The 21,788-nt window shown below is 46.6% G+C and overlaps 1 protein-coding gene across 2 annotated transcripts in view; it reads left to right on the top strand.

Annotated features, from left to right (window-relative positions):
- The window catches only part of LOC137074907 (GRIP and coiled-coil domain-containing protein 2), a 31,498-nt gene extending 10,176 nt beyond the window's left edge, over window positions 1–21,322 (top strand). For both annotated transcript variants that reach the window (XM_067442981.1, XM_067442980.1), the window contains exons 11-23: window positions 515–679; window positions 855–959; window positions 2,586–2,748; window positions 2,844–2,944; window positions 5,092–5,169; window positions 5,382–5,519; window positions 5,600–5,721; window positions 9,841–10,017; window positions 15,300–15,499; window positions 15,966–16,145; window positions 18,330–18,469; window positions 19,439–19,640; window positions 20,977–21,322. In XM_067442981.1, the coding sequence (XP_067299082.1) occupies window positions 515–679; window positions 855–959; window positions 2,586–2,748; window positions 2,844–2,944; window positions 5,092–5,169; window positions 5,382–5,519; window positions 5,600–5,721; window positions 9,841–10,017; window positions 15,300–15,499; window positions 15,966–16,145; window positions 18,330–18,469; window positions 19,439–19,640; window positions 20,977–21,050 (1,845 nt within the window). In that variant the 3' untranslated portion in view covers window positions 21,051–21,322. The remainder of the gene's footprint in view (window positions 1–514; window positions 680–854; window positions 960–2,585; window positions 2,749–2,843; window positions 2,945–5,091; window positions 5,170–5,381; window positions 5,520–5,599; window positions 5,722–9,840; window positions 10,018–15,299; window positions 15,500–15,965; window positions 16,146–18,329; window positions 18,470–19,438; window positions 19,641–20,976) is intronic.
- The last annotated feature ends 466 nt before the right edge of the window (window positions 21,323–21,788 follow it).

The following is a 21,788-nucleotide window of genomic DNA, read 5'->3' as shown; positions in this document are numbered from 1 at the left end:
ATATTTTTCCCCAGAAAACAAGCAAAAATATCTAATGTCGTTTAACTTATCTAGTAAATGCATCTTGATTTAAGAATATTTAGATATTTAGACTGGAAACGAGACAAAAATACTAAATAAGAAGAGCATTTTTTGCAGTGTAGTGATTGTGTTGTGCTGAGCTGTGTGTGTGTGTGTGTGTGTGTGTGTAGTTATTGTATTTGTTTTCTCTCAGCACAAGCTGTGTTGTGTTCTCTCTCAGCACGAGCTGCTGTCCTCAGAGCGAGAGCATCTGATGGCCCAAGTGGAGACTCTGCAGACTAACCTCTCAGCTGTGTTGTGTTGTGTAGTAATTGTGCTGTGTTGTGTGTGTGTTGTGTTGTTTTGTGTTCTCTCTCAGCACGAGCTGCTGTCCTCAGAGCGAGAGCATCTGATGGCCCGAGTGGAGACTCTGCAGACTAACCTCTCAGCTGTGTTGTGTTGTGTAGTAATTGTGCTGTGTTGTGTTTATGTGTTGTGTTGTGTTCTCTCTCAGCACGAGCTGCTGTCCTCAGAGCGAGAGCATCTGATGGCCCGAGTGGAGACTCTGCAGACTAACCTCACTCAGCTGGAGGCTCAGGTCCTGGAGCTGCAGAAGCTGAAGAATGGGCTGGAGAGAGACCTGGAGGCGGAGCGGCTCGTCAGAGAGCAGAAGATGAAGGTACTCACCGCTGAACTCACCAGATCTCTCTATACACACACACCTGCTGGATCTCAACACGACAGGGGTCTGTGTGTGTGTGTGTGTGTGTGTGTGTGTGTGTGTGTGTGTGTGTGTGTGTGTGTGTGTGTGTGTGTGTGTGTGTGTGTGTGTGTGTGTGTGTGTGTGTCTCCAGGACCATCAGTCGGCCCTGAAGGAGGTGGAGGAGCTCCAGGCTCAGCTCAGCAGACTGAAGCATCAGCTCCAGCAGACGGATCAGGAGCTGGAGCAGCTGAGAAAGGCACGCTCACACACACCTTACATCTCACAATACTGGGCCAACACACACCTCACATCTCACCATAGTGCTCACACACACCTCACATCTCACCATAGTGCGCTCACACACCTCACATCTCACCATAGTGCGCTCACACACCTCACATCTCACCATAGTGCGCTCACACACACCTCACATCTAACCATAGTGCGCTCACACACACCTCACATCTCACCATAGTGCGCTCACACACCTCACATCTCACCATAGTGCACTCACACACACCTCACATCTCACCATAGTGGGCCAACACACCTCACATCTCACCATAGTGCTCACACACACCTCACATCTCACCATAGTGCGCTCACACACCTCACATCTCACCATAGTGCTCACACACACCTCACATCTCACCATAGTGCTCACACACACCTCACATCTCACAATACTGGGCCAACACACACCTCACATCTCACCATAGTGCTCACACACACCTCACATCTCACCATAGTGCGCTCACACACCTCACATCTCACCATAGTGCTCACACACACCTCACATCTCACTATAGTGCGCTCACACACACCTCACATCTCACCATAGTGCTCACACACACCTCACATCTCACCATAGTGCTCACACACACCTCACATCTCACCATAGTGCTCACACACACCTCACATCTCACCATAGTGCGCTCACACACCTCACATCTCACCATAGTGCTCACACACACCTCACATCTCACCATAGTGCTCACACACACCTCACATCTCACCATAGTGCGCTCACACACCTCACATCTCACCCTCTCACTTTCTCTCATATCTACTTCATTATAGAGTTCCATGGATGGATGGATGTCTAGTTCCATCAGGGCTCCAGACTGCCACCGTTTTGCTATCCAAATCTGAGTGTGCAGCTGAAGTTTACATCCAGTTGCACGTGTGACCTGTAAATGTGGCCGTTTCTTCAATAGATCACTCCGAGTACATGCTCTCTAGAATGCTATATTTGCTGACGTGACATGCATGAGATCTGTTTAACCAATACTGTCACATGTTAAAGTACATGACTCAAACGAACTGAAGTCATTTTATTTAAAAGAATAAACCTGTTCAAGCATACATAATACAAACACAAAACCCGAGCTTATACTCTACAGTAATCATTAACCATCACCTGCGTTATTACACCGCTTTTATTACAGCGGTCAAGGCCACATTTCTGTGTCTGCTGCAAATATGCCAAGCGTTCGCTATCGGTATCGTTCATCATGCTCACTTCACGAACGACATTCAGTTCCTTCATCAACTAGATCTCTCGGTCAGTAAAGGGCTTATTCGAATTCAACCAATCACATGCTCCGCCACATCTCGTACTAGAAACGCTATTGGCTCGAGATTGTCATTCTTTGAGTATTTATTAGTGAACAGTGGATATTAGCATGTTGATTTACAGTGTGCGCCCCTAAATGATCTGGTTGTGGCCCTAAAGTGATCAGTCGGGGGCCGCTGCGCTCCTAGTGAGAAACGTTAGTCTGGAGCCCTGGCTGAACTAACGTAACCTGACCGTGATCACATCCTCTGTTGCATTATTTTGCTGTGATATAACTGAGGTGTCTTGTCTTCTTCTCTTGTGTAGGGCGCTCAGCAGAGCACTCTGATGGACATGGAGATGGCGGACTATGAGAAACTGGTGAAGGAGCTCAATCTGAAGCTCTCTGAGAGAGACGGGCAGATGGAGGAGCAGCAGCTGCTCATACAGACGCAGAAGGAGCGGGAGCAGCGTCTGCAGCAGGACATGGGTACGCCTCAGAGCTCTCTGCTGTAATCCTGCTGAAATGGCCACGGGCTGGACAGATCAAACGCTGATGGAGCTCATTATGTGTGCTTCTCTCAGAGTCTCTGAAGTCGCTGCTGGATCAGACGGAGGAGAAAGCCTCCAGGATGAAACAACTGCTGGTCAAAACTAAAAAAGATCTGGGAGACGCAAAACAAAAAGTGAGTCATGAATTCAGTCCCTGCGGGCGTGCTCTGAATATAGCCCATAATTAGACATTAATATCACGTCAACGTTCATAATTACATACGGAGTCCCTGAGCTGAGAATGAGACGCCAGAGTGTGTGAAGCGGAAGGAAAAACGCTGTTTTCATGCATGTGTCTTTAAATGCAAATGAGCGGTTGCTCCGCCCCCTATCCAGAAGAGGGCGGAGCTTGTACAGCTACTCTGGCAGAAACGAAAGCATCTGATTAGTTTTAATGATCATCTCTATCGCGCTCACGTGACACTGCAGTTTTTCATCATCATGAGAGTTTATTATCTACATGTGTTTTAAAGCCATATCACTAAACTTCTGAGATATTGTTTTCTGAGCGCGCACACACACACACACCCAAAGCACGCACACAGAAAGCTGTGTGTCAGACAGAGCGTACTGTAAATATCAAACTAAGATATCTTTCACGTCTTATTGAGCTTAAACTGTCAAACACACACAGGACTGTGTCAAAACACACACAGTTCACATAAACGCCGTCGGTTATGTGTGTGAACGTACAGAAATCGCGTGTGTGTATTAGATCTGTGTGTTAAAGTGACAGTAGTGTAATATACAGTACCTACTGCTGTATCTGCTGTTAATATCAGTCAATCAACAGGAAATCACTGCTCGACTGAATGACTTTAAGAGCTTTAATAGGAACACATTTCTGCCTTGAATGCTCTGGAGAGGCGGACTTTGTACAGCTCACTGAGGGCGGAGCTATGCGAATAGGGCGGAGTCCGTCAGCAGTCGTGGGCGGGGCCTGTTCCAATGTGGCGTCACATTAGAGTACATTCCTGAATAGACGTGATGGAGTATAATGTGTTAAGAGCTCGCTTAAGTACTGGGGAGCTAAACCATTCAGTGCTTTGTAAGTAATAAGCAAGATTTTAAAATGTATGCGATGTTTAATAGTAGGGATGGGCATTTTTGTCAATTTTTCATTTCGATCATCAAAAAATGTATGCTGACAAAAACATGAGATGTCTATGCTAATATGAACATATGACTATAAAAAAATAACTGCTAGATTATGATGCACAAATGTCTTTGGAAAAGAAACTAAATAACCGTCTCAAATAACCCAGTCAATGATATCGGGCATTGTGTTTGAGCTGAAACTGTGAATACACCACTCCGCAGAACTTTGCTAGAGAATTAATAACCTCAGTCAAACGCATCCTATATGAAAATAATCAGATATATGCCTATCAGAATTTACATTAAAAGGACGCAAATGTGCTTGTGAACTTGGCCGTGCTACGGTTTAACAGGCTAGTTGGATGGATGGTTAATTGGTTGGTTGGATATATGGTTAATGTGTTGGTTGGATGGTTAATTGGATGTATGGATGGTGGAATGGTTGATTGGTTGGTTGGATGGATGGATGGGTGGATGGATAGTAAGTTGGATGGATGGGTGGATGGATAGTTGGTTGTTTGGTTGGATGGATGGATGATGGGATGGTTGGATGGATGGATGGATGGATGGATGGTGGGATGGTTGATTGGTCGGTTGTATGGATGGTTAATGGATAGTTGGATGGATGGATGGATGGGTGGATGGATAGTTGGATGGATGGATGGATGGTGGGATGGTTGATTGGTTGGTTGGATGGATAGTTGGTTGGATGGATGGATGGATGGATGGGTGGATGGATGGATAGTTAGTTGGGTGGATGGATGGGTGGATGAATAGTTGGTTGGATGGATGGATGGATGGATGGTGGGATGGTTGATTGGTTGGTTGGATGGACTGATGGTTGGATGGACTGATGGTTGGATGGATGGATGGATGGGTGGATGAATAGTTGGTTGTATGGATGGATGGATGGATGGTGGGATAGTTGATTGGTTGGTTGGATGGACTGATGGTTGGATGGACTGATGGATGGATGGACTGATGGATGGATGGACTGATGGATGGATGGACTGATGGATGGACTGATGGATGGATGAACTGATGGTTGGATGGATGGATGGATGGCTGGATGGATGGATGGATGGATGGATGGACTGATGGATAGATGCACAGACGGACAGATAGAGGAGTTGATGTGGTGGTGTTGTTGATGGCCCGTCTGATGTGCTGTGACTCTCCACAGGAAGCGGCGCAGATGCTCAGCCAGGCGTCTCTGAGAGCAGATCTGGAGACCCATCAGCAGCAGCTGGAGGAGTGTAAGGTAGGACACACACACACACACACACACACACCAGCTCACTAAATCAACCCCTCAGCCCGCTGGACACGCAAACCAATAACACACAGTGTTTACTGGACTTTATTAATAAATCAGGTTATTCCCCGGCAGTGACGTCAGCCTAATCACTGCTGCATCTGACTCCATTGTTTTGTGTGTGTGTGTGTGTGTGTGTGTGTGTGTGTGTGTGTCAGATCCAGGTCAGTGGTCTGACAGCGGAGCGGCACCGTCTGCAGGAGCAGCTGAGGCAGATGAGTGAGCAGCTCCAGCGGGCGTCCAGCTCACACACACTCCGGCTGAAGGCGCTGCAGGACGAGAGCGCCGCCGCAAAGGTGCTCCGCATTCTCTCGTTCGGCCTCTGTGGCTCATGTCCTGTAGTGTTCTCACACACACACACACTCTGTGGTTGCAGGCTGATCTGGCGGCGACGGTGTGTGAGTTTGAGAGTTATAAGGTGCGTGTGCACAATGTGCTGAAGCAGCAGAAGCACAAGAGCTCCGGCCAGAGCGAGAGCGACGCCTTCAGACAGGAGAGGTGAGCTCACACACACACACACACACACACACACACACACACACACACACACACACACACACACACACACACACACACACTAATCTCATCTCACTTGAGCGTTCATTCTCACGGGCTCAGAGTCGGCTTTAGTGTGACCTGTGCAGAGCTTTTTCAACATCACACACTTATATATTATATACAGTCTTGTTCAAAATAATAGCAGTACAATGTGACTAACCAGAATAATCAAGGTTTTTCGTATATTTTTTTATTGCTACGTGGCAAACAAGTTACCAGTAGGTTCAGTAGATTGTCAGAAAACAAATGAGACCCAGCATTCATGATATGCACGCTCTTAAGGCTGTGCAATTGGGCAATTAGTTGAATTAGTTGAAAGGGGTGTGTTCAAAAAAATAGCAGTGTGGCATTCAATCACTGAGGTCATCAGTTTTGTGAAGAAACAGGTGTGAATCAGGTGGCCCCTATTTAAGGATGAAGCCAACACTTGTTGAACATGCATTTGAAAGCTGAGGAAAATGGGTCGTTCAAGACATTGTTCAGAAGAACAGCGTACTTTGATTAAAAAGTTGATTAGAGAGGGGAAAACCTATAAAGAGGTGCAAAAAATGATAGGCTGTTCAGCTAAAATGATCTCCAATGCCTTAAAATGGAGAGCAAAACCAGAGAGACGTGGAAGAAAACGGAAGACAACCATCAAAATGGATAGAAGAATAACCAGAATGGCAAAGGCTCAGCCAGTGATCACCTCCAGGATGATCAAAGACAGTCTGGAGTTACCTGTAAGTACTGTGACAGTTAGAAGACGTCTGTGTGAAGCTAATCTATTTTCAAGAATCCCCCGCAAAGTCCCTCTGTTAAAAAAAAGGCATGTGCAGAAGAGGTTACAATTTGCCAAAGAACACATCAACTGGCCTAAAGAGAAATGGAGGAACATTTTGTGGACAGATGAGAGTAAAATTGTTCTTTTTGGGTCCAAGGGCCACAGGCAGTTTGTGAGACGACCCCCAAACTCTGAATTCAAGCCACAGTACACAGTGAAGACAGTGAAGCATGGAGGTGCAAGCATCATGATATGGGCATGTTTCTCCTACTATGGTGTTGGGCCTATTTATCGCATACCAGGGATCATGGATCAGTTTGCATATGTTAAAATACTTGAAGAGGTCATGTTGCCCTATGCTGAAGAGGACATGCCCTTGAAACGGTTGTTTCAACAAGACAATGACCCAAAACACACTAGTAAACGGGCAAAGTGTTGGTTCCAAACCAACAAAATTAATGTTATGGAGTGGCCAGCCCAATCTCCAGACCTTAATCCAATTGAGAACTTGTGGGGTGATATCAAAAATGCTGTTCCTGAAGCAAAACCAAGAAATGTGAATGAATTGTGGAATGTTGTTAAAGAATCATGGAGTGGAATAACAGCTGAGAGGTGCCACAAGTTGGTTGACTCCATGCCACACAGATGTCAAGCAGTTTTAAAAAACTGTGGTCATACAACTAAATATTAGTTTAGTGATTCACAGGATTGCTAAATCCCAGAAAAAAAAATGTTTGTACAAAATAGTTTTGAGTTTGTACAGTCAAAGGTAGACACTGCTATTTTTTTGAACACACCCCTTTCAACTAATTGCCCAATTGCACAGCCTTAAGAGCGTGCATATCAGGAATGCTGGGTCTCATTTGTTTTCTGACAATCTACTGAACCTACTGGTAACTTGTTTGCCACGTAGCAATAAAAAATATACTAAAAACCTTGATTATTCTGGTTAGTCACATTGTACTGCTATTATTTTGAACAAGACTGTATATAATATTAAATGACCGGTTATTGCATTTGGCCCCATTAATGTTTCCCTGTGGATGTTTGATGTTGTAAGTAGGTTAAAGGTGCCCGAGAATGATTTGAAACATGTTCAATTGTTCTCTGGTATCTACATAGGGGGTATGTGGCTGATTTAAGGAGTTCTTCAGCGCTGGGAAGATGAATCTGTATTTAAACTGGGTCATCAATGCAGTAGAAATGTGAAATTATTTTTGAATTTGGTGCCTTCTAGACTGAGAAAAGACAGAAAATGTATTTTTGTCTCATGGGGATGAAAGACTACAATTCCCAGAATGCTTCACTGCCCTGTGAGGCCACTCCCAAAGCCACCGCTACTGGATTACTGTGACTGAGTTGGAGAAGACACTACAATTAAAAACTGAACGTGTGTGTTCAATATAACACTGGAGTCGCCGAGCGAGTCTCACAGCACTGAGCACTAACTGCAGGAGTGAGATAAATGAGCTGATGAGCTCTCGTGATGAGAGCTGAGGTAATCGCGACTACACTCGCGGCATACATTCACAACGCCAGTTCAGTCTGGAGCGCTTCAGTTCATGCCTTTGGAAGCTTAACTTTCATAGAAATTAATTTTAGAAGTTAAAAGACTTGCATTGCTCACCATATATCCGTTTAAATGAGTGCCTGAGCTGAGCTGAGCTGTGAGTGTGATCTCCATCCCTCATGTGTGTGAGTGTTAAACATGAGGAAACGGCTCCCTCTGCTGGCTGGAGTCTTTAGCCTTTGGCCAAACATTTCTCCGATGATGCAAATATTGCCAATTTAGGAGGAATTCTTCCAGAAATAAAATGCATAAATCTCTTGTCTCAGGGGGATATGAGGGGGGAAAGCACAATAATTTGAATATTCTCCAGGGTTTCTACTGATACAAAGCCATATGCTAATCGCTGAAGTAACCCTTTAAGGGCAAATATTGTCCAGATGCAGTTTTACAGGTCCATTTACAACACTATAAATTATCCCTAGGATGTAATGCTCTGTTTTTGCAAATTCTTATTTGGAAGGGTCATGAATATTAATGTTGAGCTCTGCTCTGATTGGCTTATTTCAGCGGCTCGTGAGTCCTGACAGAACACAGACCGACTGAACGACACTTTAAGCAGAACATCTCAAATGGAGATTGATCAAATGCAGACTACTTGTTTATTGGCGCGCGCGCGCGAGAGAGAGCGAGCGTGCGTGCGTGCATACGGTTGCCAGATTGGACATGTTTATGTAAAACACCGGATAGTATACGGGTTATTTTCACAGAAAAGCTCTGATTGGGGGATTTCAATTACTGAAATCTGGCAACCGCATGCACAATCTTCTTTCCCAAACCAGACACGTCTTTTTTCGTCAGCGATATTGCATGTTTATATAACGTTAGTCACAATGTAGGCCAACGTTACGCAGTGACTGTGATGTACTCTGAAATACAACCATGCAAAAACATCATACTTCAGTTCTCAAAAATATAAATATATATTTTTCCTAAATGAATAGACTTGTCAAATGACTGTCGTTTTAACTTATATGGTGGAAAAGGTGACGTTTGCTAGAAGGATCGAGTGAACGATCTGTAAGCGAAGTATCTACGGTTGTATTTTGTAATAATATTCCCCTTTGTCATCAGACAGACTCTTTAGTTTGGTGTGGTCCTTGGTGTTTCCTATTGTTACTGTAAGCATCTCGCGTTATCTAGACAATGCTGTCTCTTTAAGAAAATTTCAGTTTAATCAGAAATTGTTTAATCAGTCAATAAGTGGATAAACCGCTGCTCACTGCTGCAGGAATACAGTCGCCCCTTTCTTCAGTTTAAGACGCTGAGCGAAGCTTGCCTGAAATGGGCCGAACAAACGAACGATCTTGAATTAAATTGCTGTGGTATCGGATTATAAACATCGACCATGACTGTTGACATGTTTTATCTGTGGGAAGAGGAGAAAAGTCCTCCCGTCCCCTGCACAGCCTGAACATGAAGTGTGTCCATGTGAGCAGCTTGTTTTGATGATTCGCTCCGTTTCCGCCTGACAATGCGTCACGGTTGGGTTTATGTTGAGGAGCACTGTTTTTTCCGTGGTGTTTTTGATTCACGAGATTTACATCAGAAGGAGGAGGCAATGGTGTTTGAGACTCACAGGATGTGATGTCCATGAACTGAACTCTTATTATTTCACTATGGCAAGGTTAATTCATTTTTTCTTTCTAGGGCACCTTTAACTTCTACTGATATGTGTGCGGTCCCTCAGTGTGTGTCTCCTCTGACTGTGTGTGTGTGTGTGTGTTAGAGAGCAGGCGGAGGCGGTGCTGGAGCAGATGCGCAGACGCCTGCAGGAGACGCAGCAGAGCCTTCAGTCCAGCACAGCAGAACTACAGCAGCTGCAGACGGAGCACGACACACTGCTGGAGCGACACAACAAGATCCTGCAGGAGAGCGTCAGCAAAGAGGCGGAGCTCCGAGAGAGGTGTGTGTGTGTGTGTGTGTGTGTGTGTGTGTGTGTGTGTGTGTGTGTGTGTGTGTGTGTGTGTGTGTGTGTGTGTGTGTGTGTGTGTGTGTGTGTGTGTGTGAGAGTGAGAGTGAGAGTGAGAGTGAGAGAGAGAAAGAGAGAGAGAAAGAGAGAGCACAACACTATGCCCAATTTGGTTGAGATCTGGGGACTGTGGCGGCCATTTTAGTTCAGTCAACTCATTGTCATGTTCAGGAAACCAATGTGAAATGATTGGAGCTTTGTGACATGGTGCATTATCCTGCTGGAAGTAGCCATCAGAGGATGGGCACATGGTGGTCATAAAGGGATGGACATGGTCAGAAACAATGCTCAGGTAGGCCGTGGCATTTAAACGATGCCCAATTGGCACTAAGGGGCCTAAAGTGTGCCAAGAAAACATCCCCCACACCATTACACCACCACCACCAGCCTGCACAGTGGGAACAAGGCATGATGGATCCATGTTCTCATTCTGTTTACGCCAAATTCTGACTCTACCATCTGAATGTCTCAGCAGAAATCGAGACTCAAGTCTTTAACTGTCCAATTTTGGTGAGCTCGTGTAAATTGTAGCGTTTGAAATTTGCTGTTTTCCTCAGTGCATAACGTACATTTCACAGGTATATTCTCCATCTGAAAACATAAGAAAGTCCAGCAAATATGGCCATTTTGCTGTCTGGAGAGGACGAGCCTTCTAAAAGTAAATATCCGCTAAACTCTAGGCTAATGTGAATGAGCGACAAACAGATGGAGCGCAGCAGAACAGCAACAATCCTTCTGACTGTAATATACATATTTCTGCAATAAATGTGCAATATGTGGAATTTAAGACCTACAAGTAAGTATATTTTTATAAAAGTGACCATTATAATGGGGTATAAATATAGGCTATGCTTTTGTTTTTATTTTCATTTTTAGCTTAGTGAGTTTTGCATAGCCTACATTACATTAACAACATTTGTTTATAGTCTTCAATATCAACATTGTTTTTAGGAAATTATTGGGCAGGATGTGAAATAAAATTATTATTTAAAAAAAAAAAAAAAAATTATACAGATTTTTTTTCATCCAAGTAGAAAAACGTAAAATCTACTATAGAAAATCCCGGGATATATAACGCGCATTGCCATTCAACCCAAAAAACCGAGATAGGATATCGCCCAGCCCTTCCTCTTTCAGCAACCTGAGCAGCTGCGGGTGTGTGAGAAATCATCAGTGAAAACGAGACTGTTCTTTGAGGTGTGTGTGTGTGTGCGCGCGCGTGCGCACGTGTGTACGTGTGTGTGTGTCAGGCTGCTGGCGCTGCAAGCTGACATGTTGAACTAAGAAAATTAACATCTACACCCGTCGTAGCTGCCGGCGAGAACGCAGAAAGAGCTAGAACATGTTAATATCAGGACTACTCACAATGTGCCTGCTTGGCCTCAACCCTGAGGTTCGCAACCAAAGCTGCTTTAAGAAGCGGTAAGATCCGTAACATCGGATGGCGAATCCATGATCCGACAAATGTTTGTCCTGAAAGTAACCATCTGCACGCCACTTGGGCGAACTTTGAACAGTACAATCGCCCACTTTCTGATCAAGAATGGATGCACTTTCAGGCAAAGGACAGAGAGTTCAGGAAAATCCTGGATGCTAAACTAATTAATAACAGACAAACAGTATAATTCACCGGAAGCAACCGCGTCACTGGACTAAACTTATGACCATCTTATGTGGCGTATACTAAAGGAATAGATCCTACACAGCAACTCACAAAGATGGGAGACCACTAGGAGTACCTGTGCTAAAGTACACCGTAAGAATCCTTCTGAAGTTCCCCCCTGTAGAGCGCTCCCACCGAGGCCCGATCCAGAGACGCTCACTGAATGGATAAATCAGCAGTTCCGCTTCGTAAGGGAAACCATTCAGCCGGCTCTCAATAAAGCGACATTCCAGCAGTACGAGAGCAACCAGAGCGGTAGGCGGAAATGAACTCGCCTATCTTTGGGAACACTGTAGGAGTAAGGCAATAGATATTATTCTAAATAACAGCACTTACCTAGATCCTCCACCTATGATAAACGACGTCAGTAAAGAGTATTATGCTGCGAAATGCCACCCAGCACAGATAGACCAGCAGATCAGCATTCCTCCGTGGGGCGGCGCTCTTGACCTGGAAGACCCGAGGTGTTATCCCATAACCGCGGACTTCACCGCCGAGGAGATTTCAGCTGTGCTCTGCAGCCTCCCGAACAATAAAGCATGTGGTGCAGACGGTGTGACCTATGAAGTACTCAAGGCAACAAAACAAATAGTGCCACTCACTCAGATTTTTAATGTCTGTTTAAACAACCGGAAAGTTCCCGACTCCTGGAAGGGGGCTATTATATAATAGCCCCCTTCCAGGAGTCGGGATCTTTTCGGTAGGGAAAAGTTAGGATCCCCAAGAAAAACAACATTCCAGAAGATCCGTCCACCTGGAGGGATATATCGCTGCTTCCCACCATATACAAGGTATGTATGAAGTGCATTTTATGCAGGATTTTACCTTGGCTAGTGGAATCAGGAACATTGTCAACAAAACAAAAAGCATACATAGAGAGGCAGGGAATGAATGAGCACGTGTTCTGTTTGAAATCTGCCATCGATGACTTTAAACATGAATCCTCCCGCTTCTATGCGGTATTCCTCGATTTTCGCGACGCCTCTGGTTCTTTACCACACAGCGTAATGCTTCACTCCCTCGAAGAAATAAAACTGCCGGAGCAGTATATACATATAATCAAGAATGTGTACGATAACTCATTTTTACAAGTGATTTGCGGACATCAACTAACGAAACCGGTTAAACTTGGAGTTGGGATTAAGACGGGGTGTCCGAGGAGTGCTGTGAATTTCGTACTGGCCTTAAACCAGTGGCTGAAGTGGCTATGTTCCCTTGCCCCGCCTGACACTACATCTCCAAACCCAGTTCAGGTTTTTGCTGATGAATAGTATCAAGAGAAGAGAGTGTGAGTACCAGCATGCTTTCATACACCGATCGCTTCCTGCGATGGTCTGGACTGGGAGTTAAGAGCAACAAGTGTGCGGTGTTCTACGAACGACGCAGCGGTGGCAATAGATGGTATTAGGGCCAAGTATGATCAACCTCCATCATTTACAATCGCCGAAAGCACAATTAGAGTTTATTCAAGACACGAATCATACAGTTATTTAGGACATATGTTTAATGTTGCAGGAGAATGGCAAGAGCAAGAGCGATATCTGTAAAGAGTACTCCCGCAGATTAGACCTGATAGACCAGTGTCCTCTACCGATCTGCATGAAGCTCCAGGCCATTCGAGACATCGCACTATCCAAGATCCAACATCTGCTTGCCAATGTCCACATCGCTAAAAAACATCTGACAGAGCTGAATAATAACTGCAACTGGTAAGAAAAAGGGGGATTGGGGATTCCCAACATTGAATGGATCTATACATATATATACACGAGCAAACGTAAGGTCCCCTTCGCTGCAGTCGGAGAATCGGGTTTCCTCGGCTTCCGAAAGAATCCGAGCGGAAAGCTGGACACCAGGGCTACAAGATATGGGGTACATTCGGACTGGCCCGATCTGAACGACTTGTGCAGCAACAATAATATGCAGCTGAACTGGGCATATAATGGTGGGAAGCAGGTGAATATTATGGGGCAGATTATGGATCTAAACGTGCATGCTGAGGCGACTATTCATCACGGTAAGAAGCTGAACATCCGGACGTGCAGGTATGAGATCCTTCAGTACTTTCAGGCACAACAGCTCGATTACTGGCTTAACCTGCGCCTTCAAGGAAAGCTCGCCTGCTTGCAGAGCGCGGACCATTCAGTCTCTCACTCTGCGGTACAAAACTCAACCGCAAACGACGGTATCCTAAAGACGGTATCCTAAAGACGGTATCCTAAAGACGGTATCCTAAAGACGGTATCCTAAAGACGGTATCCTAAAGACGGTATCCTAAAGTTTGTATTCAAAGCTAGGCTACAAACTCTCCCGACCAAATACAATCTGCCCCTCTGGTTTCCAGAACATCACAAACCATTCTGCTTACTACACTGCGATAAGATAATGGACTCTACAGCGCGCATAATGAACGGATGCCCAGCGTTCAGAGGACTTTACATCGCACGCCTAGCCTAGAAATCTAGACGCATGCTAGCGGCAGCTAATCTAATCTGCTGTGAGTGTCGTTTAGCAACTCTCAATACACGTCTGAGCTGTAAACACCAAACTCTGGTCAGGCCAATCACATCGTCTATAGAGTCGGTGGGCGGGGATTAACATAATGACGGCCGAGTTGCGCTTGCGTGCTTCTAGTAAACACAGAAACTGGCGAACGCCGGTCTGTCGAATCAGCTTTGACTGCGACTCTGGAAGACTTGGAGTTAAGCTTTTCTCTGAGAAAAGAACAAAGAGCGGCACTGAAGTCATTCTGAAGAAGGGAAGATGTGTTCGGAGTTTAGCCGACCGGATACGGCGAATGTTTAATCTGTCAGCGAGCTCTGCTTCACCTTCGTTGCTCTGGTTGGTGTAGCGCTATCCTATCACGTGCAGAGGGAGTTTGACAGACAGCCGTTTATCCGCTCCTCGGACTGAGCCGTCAGTGGGGAGTTTCCAGACCAAACATCTTGATGTGGGTCCGGCTTGTCAGGCTATCGCGCGCCACAATCGCATCGTAAACACAATGGCTCAAGAACTGCGCAAAGTCTCTGGACAAAGTGCAATACATACAAATAAGACTGTTCAAACCAGCTGGTTCTCAAATCTGAATGATAATAATATAAACTGTCTTAGAAGAGTTCTTAGGGAACACCCAAATACTCCAGACATTGTAGTCGTTAATGAACTTTATAAAAACATTCTGATTCTAGAAGTGGGCTGTTGTTTTGATGCTTTCATGGACTTGTGTTTTTCTGGGGAAAAAGTACCATAGCGTTAACAAACGCTATGGCAGTGTGTGGCTAAAGGACCAAACTAATCGTCCTTATTTTGGGTATCTTAGGACGTGTGCACAGATTATGTGTCCGAGGCTTGCAGATTGCTGGACTGAGTAAGAAGAGCTCTAAGCAAATAGCCAGATGTTGTTCTGTGTCGGCGATCATCGGCAGTCTGCATGTTTGGGGAAGACGATCGCCTTTATCCATAACCTGTTGATTTATGTGGTCGTGATTTGGATGCTTTCTTGTTTTGATCAGTATTTGTCATTCCAAATAAAATATGGATATGTGTGTGTCAGGCTGCTGGCTCTGCAGTCGGAGATGGCGTCTCTGCGGTCTGAGCACGGCCAGTGTGCGGCTCACCTTCGGGCTCAGACTGAGGCTCTGCGCGGAGGCTTCCGGGACCAGCTGCGGCACCAGCAGGACGAGCACTGCAGGACACTGGAGACACTACAGCAGCAGATCAGCAGACTGGAGACACAACTGCAGAGAGAGCCCGGTGAGACACACACACACACACACACACACACACACACACACACACACACACACACACACTACAGCAGCAGATCAGCAGACTGGAGACACAACTGCAGAGAGAGCCTGGCGAGACACACACACACACACACACACACACACACTACAGCAGCAGATCAGCAGACTGGAGACACAACTGCAGAGAGAGCCCTGTGAGAGACACACACACACACACACACACACACACACACTACAGCAGCAGATCAGCAGACTGGAGACACAACTGCAGAGAGAGCCCGGTGAGACACACACACACACACACACACACTACAGCAGCAGATCAGCAGACTGGAGACACAACTGCAGAGAGAGCCCGGTGACACACACACACACACACACACACACACACACACACACACACACACACACACACACACACACACACACAGCAGTTCTTCACTCTCTCTCTCTCTCTCTCTCTCTCTCAGTGCTGCAGCAGGGCAGGAAGGGGCAGATGGACAGGAAGTCAGCAGATGTTCCTCCGCTGGACCTGCAGGGGGCGAGAGAGGAGGGTGAGGGCATGGAGACCACAGAGGCGGAATCACTGTCAGCCCCTGCGACCCCTCTGACCTCTCTGGAGCAGCTGCTGACCTCTGACCTCAAACACGGTACTCACCCTGACACACACAGCCACAAGCAGAAGAGACTAGTGACCCTTAGCCAAAGCATCAGCAGCATCTGAGTTTGAGCTTCATGTCTGACACTTCAGTGGGTACGGAAGTATTCAGACCCCCTTACATTTTTCACTCTGTTATATTGCGGCCATTTGCTCAAAGTAAGTTTATTTTTTCTCATTAATGTACACACAGCACCCCATATTGACAGAAAAACACAGAATTGTTGACATTTTTGCATTTTATTTAGAAGAAAGCCCCTTTTGATCTGTTACAGCCGTGAGTCTTTTTGGGAAAGATGGAAGTTTTCCACCGCTGGATTTGGGGATCGTCTGCCATTGCTCCTGCAGATCCTCTCCAGTTCTGTCAGGTCGGATGGTAAATGTTGGTGGACAGCCATTATCAGCTCTCTCCAGAGATGCTCATTTGGGTTTAAGTCAGGGCTCTGGCTGGGCCTTTCCAGAACACTCACGGAGTTGTTGTAAAGCCGCTCCTCTGTTATTTTAGCTGTGCTTTGGGTCATTGTCTTGAGGGAAGGTGAACCTTCGGCCCAGTCTGAGGTCTTGAGCGCTCTGGAGAAGGCTTTCATCCAGGATATCCCTGTTCTTGGCCACATTCATCTTTCCCTCGATTGCAACCCGTCGTCCTGTCCCTGCAGCTGAAAAACACCCCACAGCATTATGCTGCCGCCACCACCATGCTTCACTGTTGGGACTATATTGGACAGGTGATATTTTTCTCCACATATCGCTTTGTATTAAGGCTAAATAGGTCTATATTGGTCTCATCAGACAGAGAATCTTATTTCTCACCATCTTGGAGTCCTTCAGGTGTTTTTTTAGCAAACGTTCATGTGTGTTGCTCTGAGGAGAGGTTTCGTCGGCCACTCTGCCATAAAGCCACGACTGGTGGAGGACTGCACTGATGGTTGACTTTCTCCATCTCTGCATCTCTGCATCTCTGGAGCTCAGCCTCAGTGATCTTTGGGTTCTTCTTTACCTCTCTCACCGAGGCTCTTCTCCACCGATAGCTCAGTTTGGCCAGACGGCCAGCTCTAGGAAGGGTTTTGGTCGTCCCAAGCGTCTTCCATTTTAGGATTATGGAGGCCACAGTGCTCTTAGGAACCTTAAGTGCAGCAGAAATGTTTCTGTAACCGTGGCCAGTTCTGTGCCTTACCACAGTTCTGTCTCTGAGCTCCTCAGGCAGTTCCTTTGACCTCATGATTCTCATTTGCTCTGACCTGCACTGTGAGCTGTAAGGTCTTATATAGACAGGTGTGTGGCTTTCCTAATCAAGTCCAATCAGTATAATCAAACACAGCTGGACTCAGATGAAGGTGTAGAACCATCTCAAGCATAAGCAGAAGAAATGGACAGCACCTGAGTTAAATATATGAGTGTCACAGCAAAGGGTCTGAAGACTGAGGATTGAGATATTTCAGTGTTTCTTTTGTAATAAATCTGCAAAAATGTCAACAATTCTGTGTTTTTTAGTCAATATGAGGTGCTGTGTGCACATTAATGAGAAAAAAAAAATAACTTCAATGATTTTAGCAAATGGCTGCAATATAACAGAGAGTGAAAAATTGAACGCCCAGTTGAATATAGATACCCACTGTATAGTCTGAGAATATGGAGGAAAAACAGCTCCAGACCATCAGTCAGACACAAGGACTGCAGGAGATCGTGTGGTCAGGTTTATCAGGTCATGTTGAGCATTAAAGATTCACATTTCAAAAATGATTCTCTGAATGGTCTGATCCAGTCTAAGACAGCACCTGATAGACCAAATGAAGTCGCTGGAGTTGAATCTCATGATCAACGGTGTCAAAAGCAGCACTCGGATCTGAAAGAAGATCGTTAAGGCGGTTAAGTAACGATTAAGATCATTATTGAGCTGTAAGGATACTATTTTTCCAATGATTTAACCATGAAATGGTAGATTAGAGATGGTGTGTAGTTACTGAAGACACAGAAGAGTCAGGATGACTTTTCTTCAGCCGGGGCCTAACAAGTGCAGTTTAAAAATGTGTGGAGAACTCCTCGCTGTAGGGACTGATTAATGAGATTGAGGATGTGGGGTATTGATCAGTACATAACTGTGCGTGTGCGTGTGCGTGTGCGTGTGCGTGTGCGTGTGCGTGTGCGTGTGCGTGTGCGTGTGTGTGTATGTGTGTAGAGCCTGTTGACTGGCAGATGGAGCCCAGTAAAGAGGAGCTGGCAGTGAAGTTGAGCAGCGCCGCCCGCAGTGTGGAGCACCTGAGCGGCCTTCTGCACGAGACTGAGGCCACCAACGCCGTCCTGACCGAGCAGATCACTGTGAGACACACACACACACACACACACACACTCACTCACTAACACGCGCACACACACACACACACACACACATACACACTCACTAACACACGCGCACACAAACACACTCACTGGCACACATGCTCGCGCACACACACACACTCGCGTGCACACACATACACTCACACAAAAAGTCCTGAATTTAGCTGATGCTTGGTCCACTGGTTCGTCCAATCACAGCCTCACCTGAGGTTTGAGGGATTGTTCAGTAAATGTGTCTCCATCGTAGCTTATGCATGTCTTCTTGGGAGATAATAAGGCAGCAATATCAGCCAAAATTGAGCGCATACATTTTTTATGCAGCTGTGTAGATTTGGTGTGTATCATTTCCATTATGTAGGGTTGGGTGCTGAAAGCCGGTGCCCTGTGCCTAAATAACCGGACCCAATCAGAGCGCAGATTTCGGTTCCTCATTTCAGTGCCACTTAAGTTCAAACAGGCTTCCGCCTTCACACACACACTCAGCGCTCATCACATATCACAACTCAACCACACATTTAGGTTAACAATCCTTTCACACAGTTATCATTTGACTGCGTGTGTTATTCATATCTGACACACATTTTATAAGCTACTTAACTCTTACCGAGGAGGAATTTACGTGATAAATCAGATCTGATTCTCTGAGGCGCACACTAACACCACGCTTTATAGATCAGCTGACACCATCATGACAACACACATTCACTTACACACGCTTGACTATCAGAATACCAGATAGTTCATGATTTAGTTCACATGCTATATTTGAATTAGAAAAAATATGAGATCTGTGATACAGCGCTGTTGCGGCGGCTGTGTGTCATGTGAGAAGCACAACACGTATGGTGTGGGTTAGGTGTGTACGCTGGTGTGTGTGCAGCTGCAGTATGTAAAGAGTTGTGTGTAAAGTGTGTGTGAACTGAGCTGTGTGTGTGTGTGTGTGTGCAGCTGCTGAAGAGCGAGGTGCGGCGGCTGGAGCGTAACCACGAGCGGGAGAAGTCCGTGGCGAATCTGGAGTACCTGAAGAACGTGCTCCTGCAGTTCATCTTCCTGCGCTCCGGCAGCGAGAGGAGAGCCCTGCTGCCCGTCATACACACCATGCTGCAGCTCAGCCCCGAGGAGAAGAGCCGGCTCGCTGCCATCGCTCACGGTGGGTGTGTGTGTGTGTGTGTGTGTGTGTGTGTGTGTGTGTGTGCTGCAGCTCAGCCCCGAGGAGAAGAGCCGGCTCGCTGCCATCGCTCACGGTGTGTGTGTGTGTGTGTGTGTGTGTGTGTGCTGCAGCTCAGCCCCGAGGAGAAGAGCCGGCTCGCTGCCATCGCTCACGGTGGGTGTGTGTGTGTGTGTGTGTGCTGCAGCTCAGCCCCGAGGAGAAGAGCCGGCTCGCTGCCATCGCTCACGGTGGGTGTGTGTGTGTGTGTGTGTGTGTGCGTGCTGCAGCTCAGCCCCGAGGAGAAGAGCCGGCTCGCTGCCATCGCTCACGGTGTGTGTGTGTGTGTGTGTGTGTGTGTGCTGCAGCTCAGCCCCGAGGAGAAGAGCCGGCTCGCTGCCATCGCTCACGGTGGGTGTGTGTGTGTGTGTGTGTGTGTGTGCGTGCTGCAGCTCAGCCCCGAGGAGAAGAGCCGGCTCGCTGCCATCGCTCACGGTGTGTGTGTGTGTGTGTGTGTGTGTGTGTGTGTGTGTGCGTGCTGCAGCTCAGCCCCGAGGAGAAGAGCCGGCTCGCTGCCATCGCTCACGGTGGGTGTGTGTGTGTGTGCTGCAGCTCAGCCCTGAGGAGAAGAGCCGGCTCGCTGCCATCGCTCACGGTGGGTGTGTGTGTGTGTGTGTGTGTGTGCGTGCTGCAGCTCAGCCCCGAGGAGAAGAGCCGGCTCGCTGCCATCGCTCACGGTGTGTGTGTGTGTGTGTGTGTGTGTGTGCTGCAGCTCAGCCCCGAGGAGAAGAGCCGGCTCGCTGCCATCGCTCACGGTGGGTGTGTGTGTGTGTGTGTGTGTGTGTGTGTGTGTGTGTGTGTGCGCTGCAGCTCAGCCCCGAGGAGAAGAGCCGGCTCGCTGCCATCGCTCACGGTGGGTGTGTGTGTGTGTGTGTGTGTGTGTGTGTGTGTGTGTGTGTGCTGCAGCTCAGCCCCGAGGAGAAGAGCCGGCTCGCTGCCATCGCTCACGGTGGGTGTGTGTGTGTGTGTGTGTGTGCTGCAGCTCAGCCCCGAGGAGAAGAGCCGGCTCGCTGCCATCGCTCACGGTGTGTGTGTGTGTGTGTGTGTGTGTGTGTGTGTGTGTGTGCTGCAGCTCAGCCCCGAGGAGAAGAGCCGGCTCGCTGCCATCGCTCACGGTGGGTGTGTGTGTGTGTGTGTGTGTGTGTGTGTGTGTGTGTGTGTGTGTGTGTGTGTGCGCTGCAGCTCAGCCCCGAGGAGAAGAGCCGGCTCGCTGCCATCGCCCACGGTGTGTGTTAGAATCAGTCTAATCGTGTGTGTGTGTGTGTGTGTGTGTGCGCAGGTGAGGAGCAGTCGGCTGTCTCGCGTGGCTCGGGCTGGTCGTCGTATCTGCACAGCTGGTCTGGGATCAGATGAAGGACATCCGGATGAAGAACCATCGCTATATTATATTATACACACTGCACTAATGCTCTTCTTACTTATTTTTTTCTCGTTTCCAGTCTAAATATCTAACAGTTCTTAAATCAAGATGCATTTACTAGATCAGTAAAACAACAGAAGATATCTTTGCTTGTTTTCTGGGGGAAAATATCTAAATGAAGAGAGTTTTTGCTTAAAACAGGCAAAATGATCTGCCAATGGGGTGAGAAAAATAATCTGATTTCTGATTGGGACGGACACAAGATACAAGATTTCAGTCAGAAATAAGATTATTTCTCTCACCCCATTGGCAGATCATTTTGATTTAAGAATTGTTAGATATTTAGACTGGAAACGAGACAGAATGGCTGAGTAAGAAGAGCATTAGTGCAGTGTAAGCGCCTTATTTTTCTATTGCACTGGACGACTGTCAGTCTCATGGGATTGATGATTCGGGATTCTTGGTTGAAGATTATTGTTTGGAAACTGTTGGTCATATTTATCATATTTTAACACAAATGATACATTATCATTTTTTCCACTCATTGTAAATCTGGTGTCCATAAGAGATTCTGCAGTGCCGTGAGGCCGAATGAAGCTGTGTAAATCTATCAGAATTAAACTACTTTCAGAGCTTATTCTGGGCATTCTTCAGCATTTCTTGGAGATGAAGTTGATCAGTTTGTTCCTAGTTTATACATCTCATAAGACACAACACACAATCTACACTCA

Source organism: Pseudorasbora parva, chromosome 5, assembly GCF_024679245.1.
Source record: "Pseudorasbora parva isolate DD20220531a chromosome 5, ASM2467924v1, whole genome shotgun sequence".
Taxonomy (NCBI): Eukaryota; Metazoa; Chordata; class Actinopteri; order Cypriniformes; family Gobionidae; genus Pseudorasbora; species Pseudorasbora parva.
Note: the sequence above shows the minus strand (reverse complement) of the source record. Positions and strands in the feature narration are given on the sequence as shown.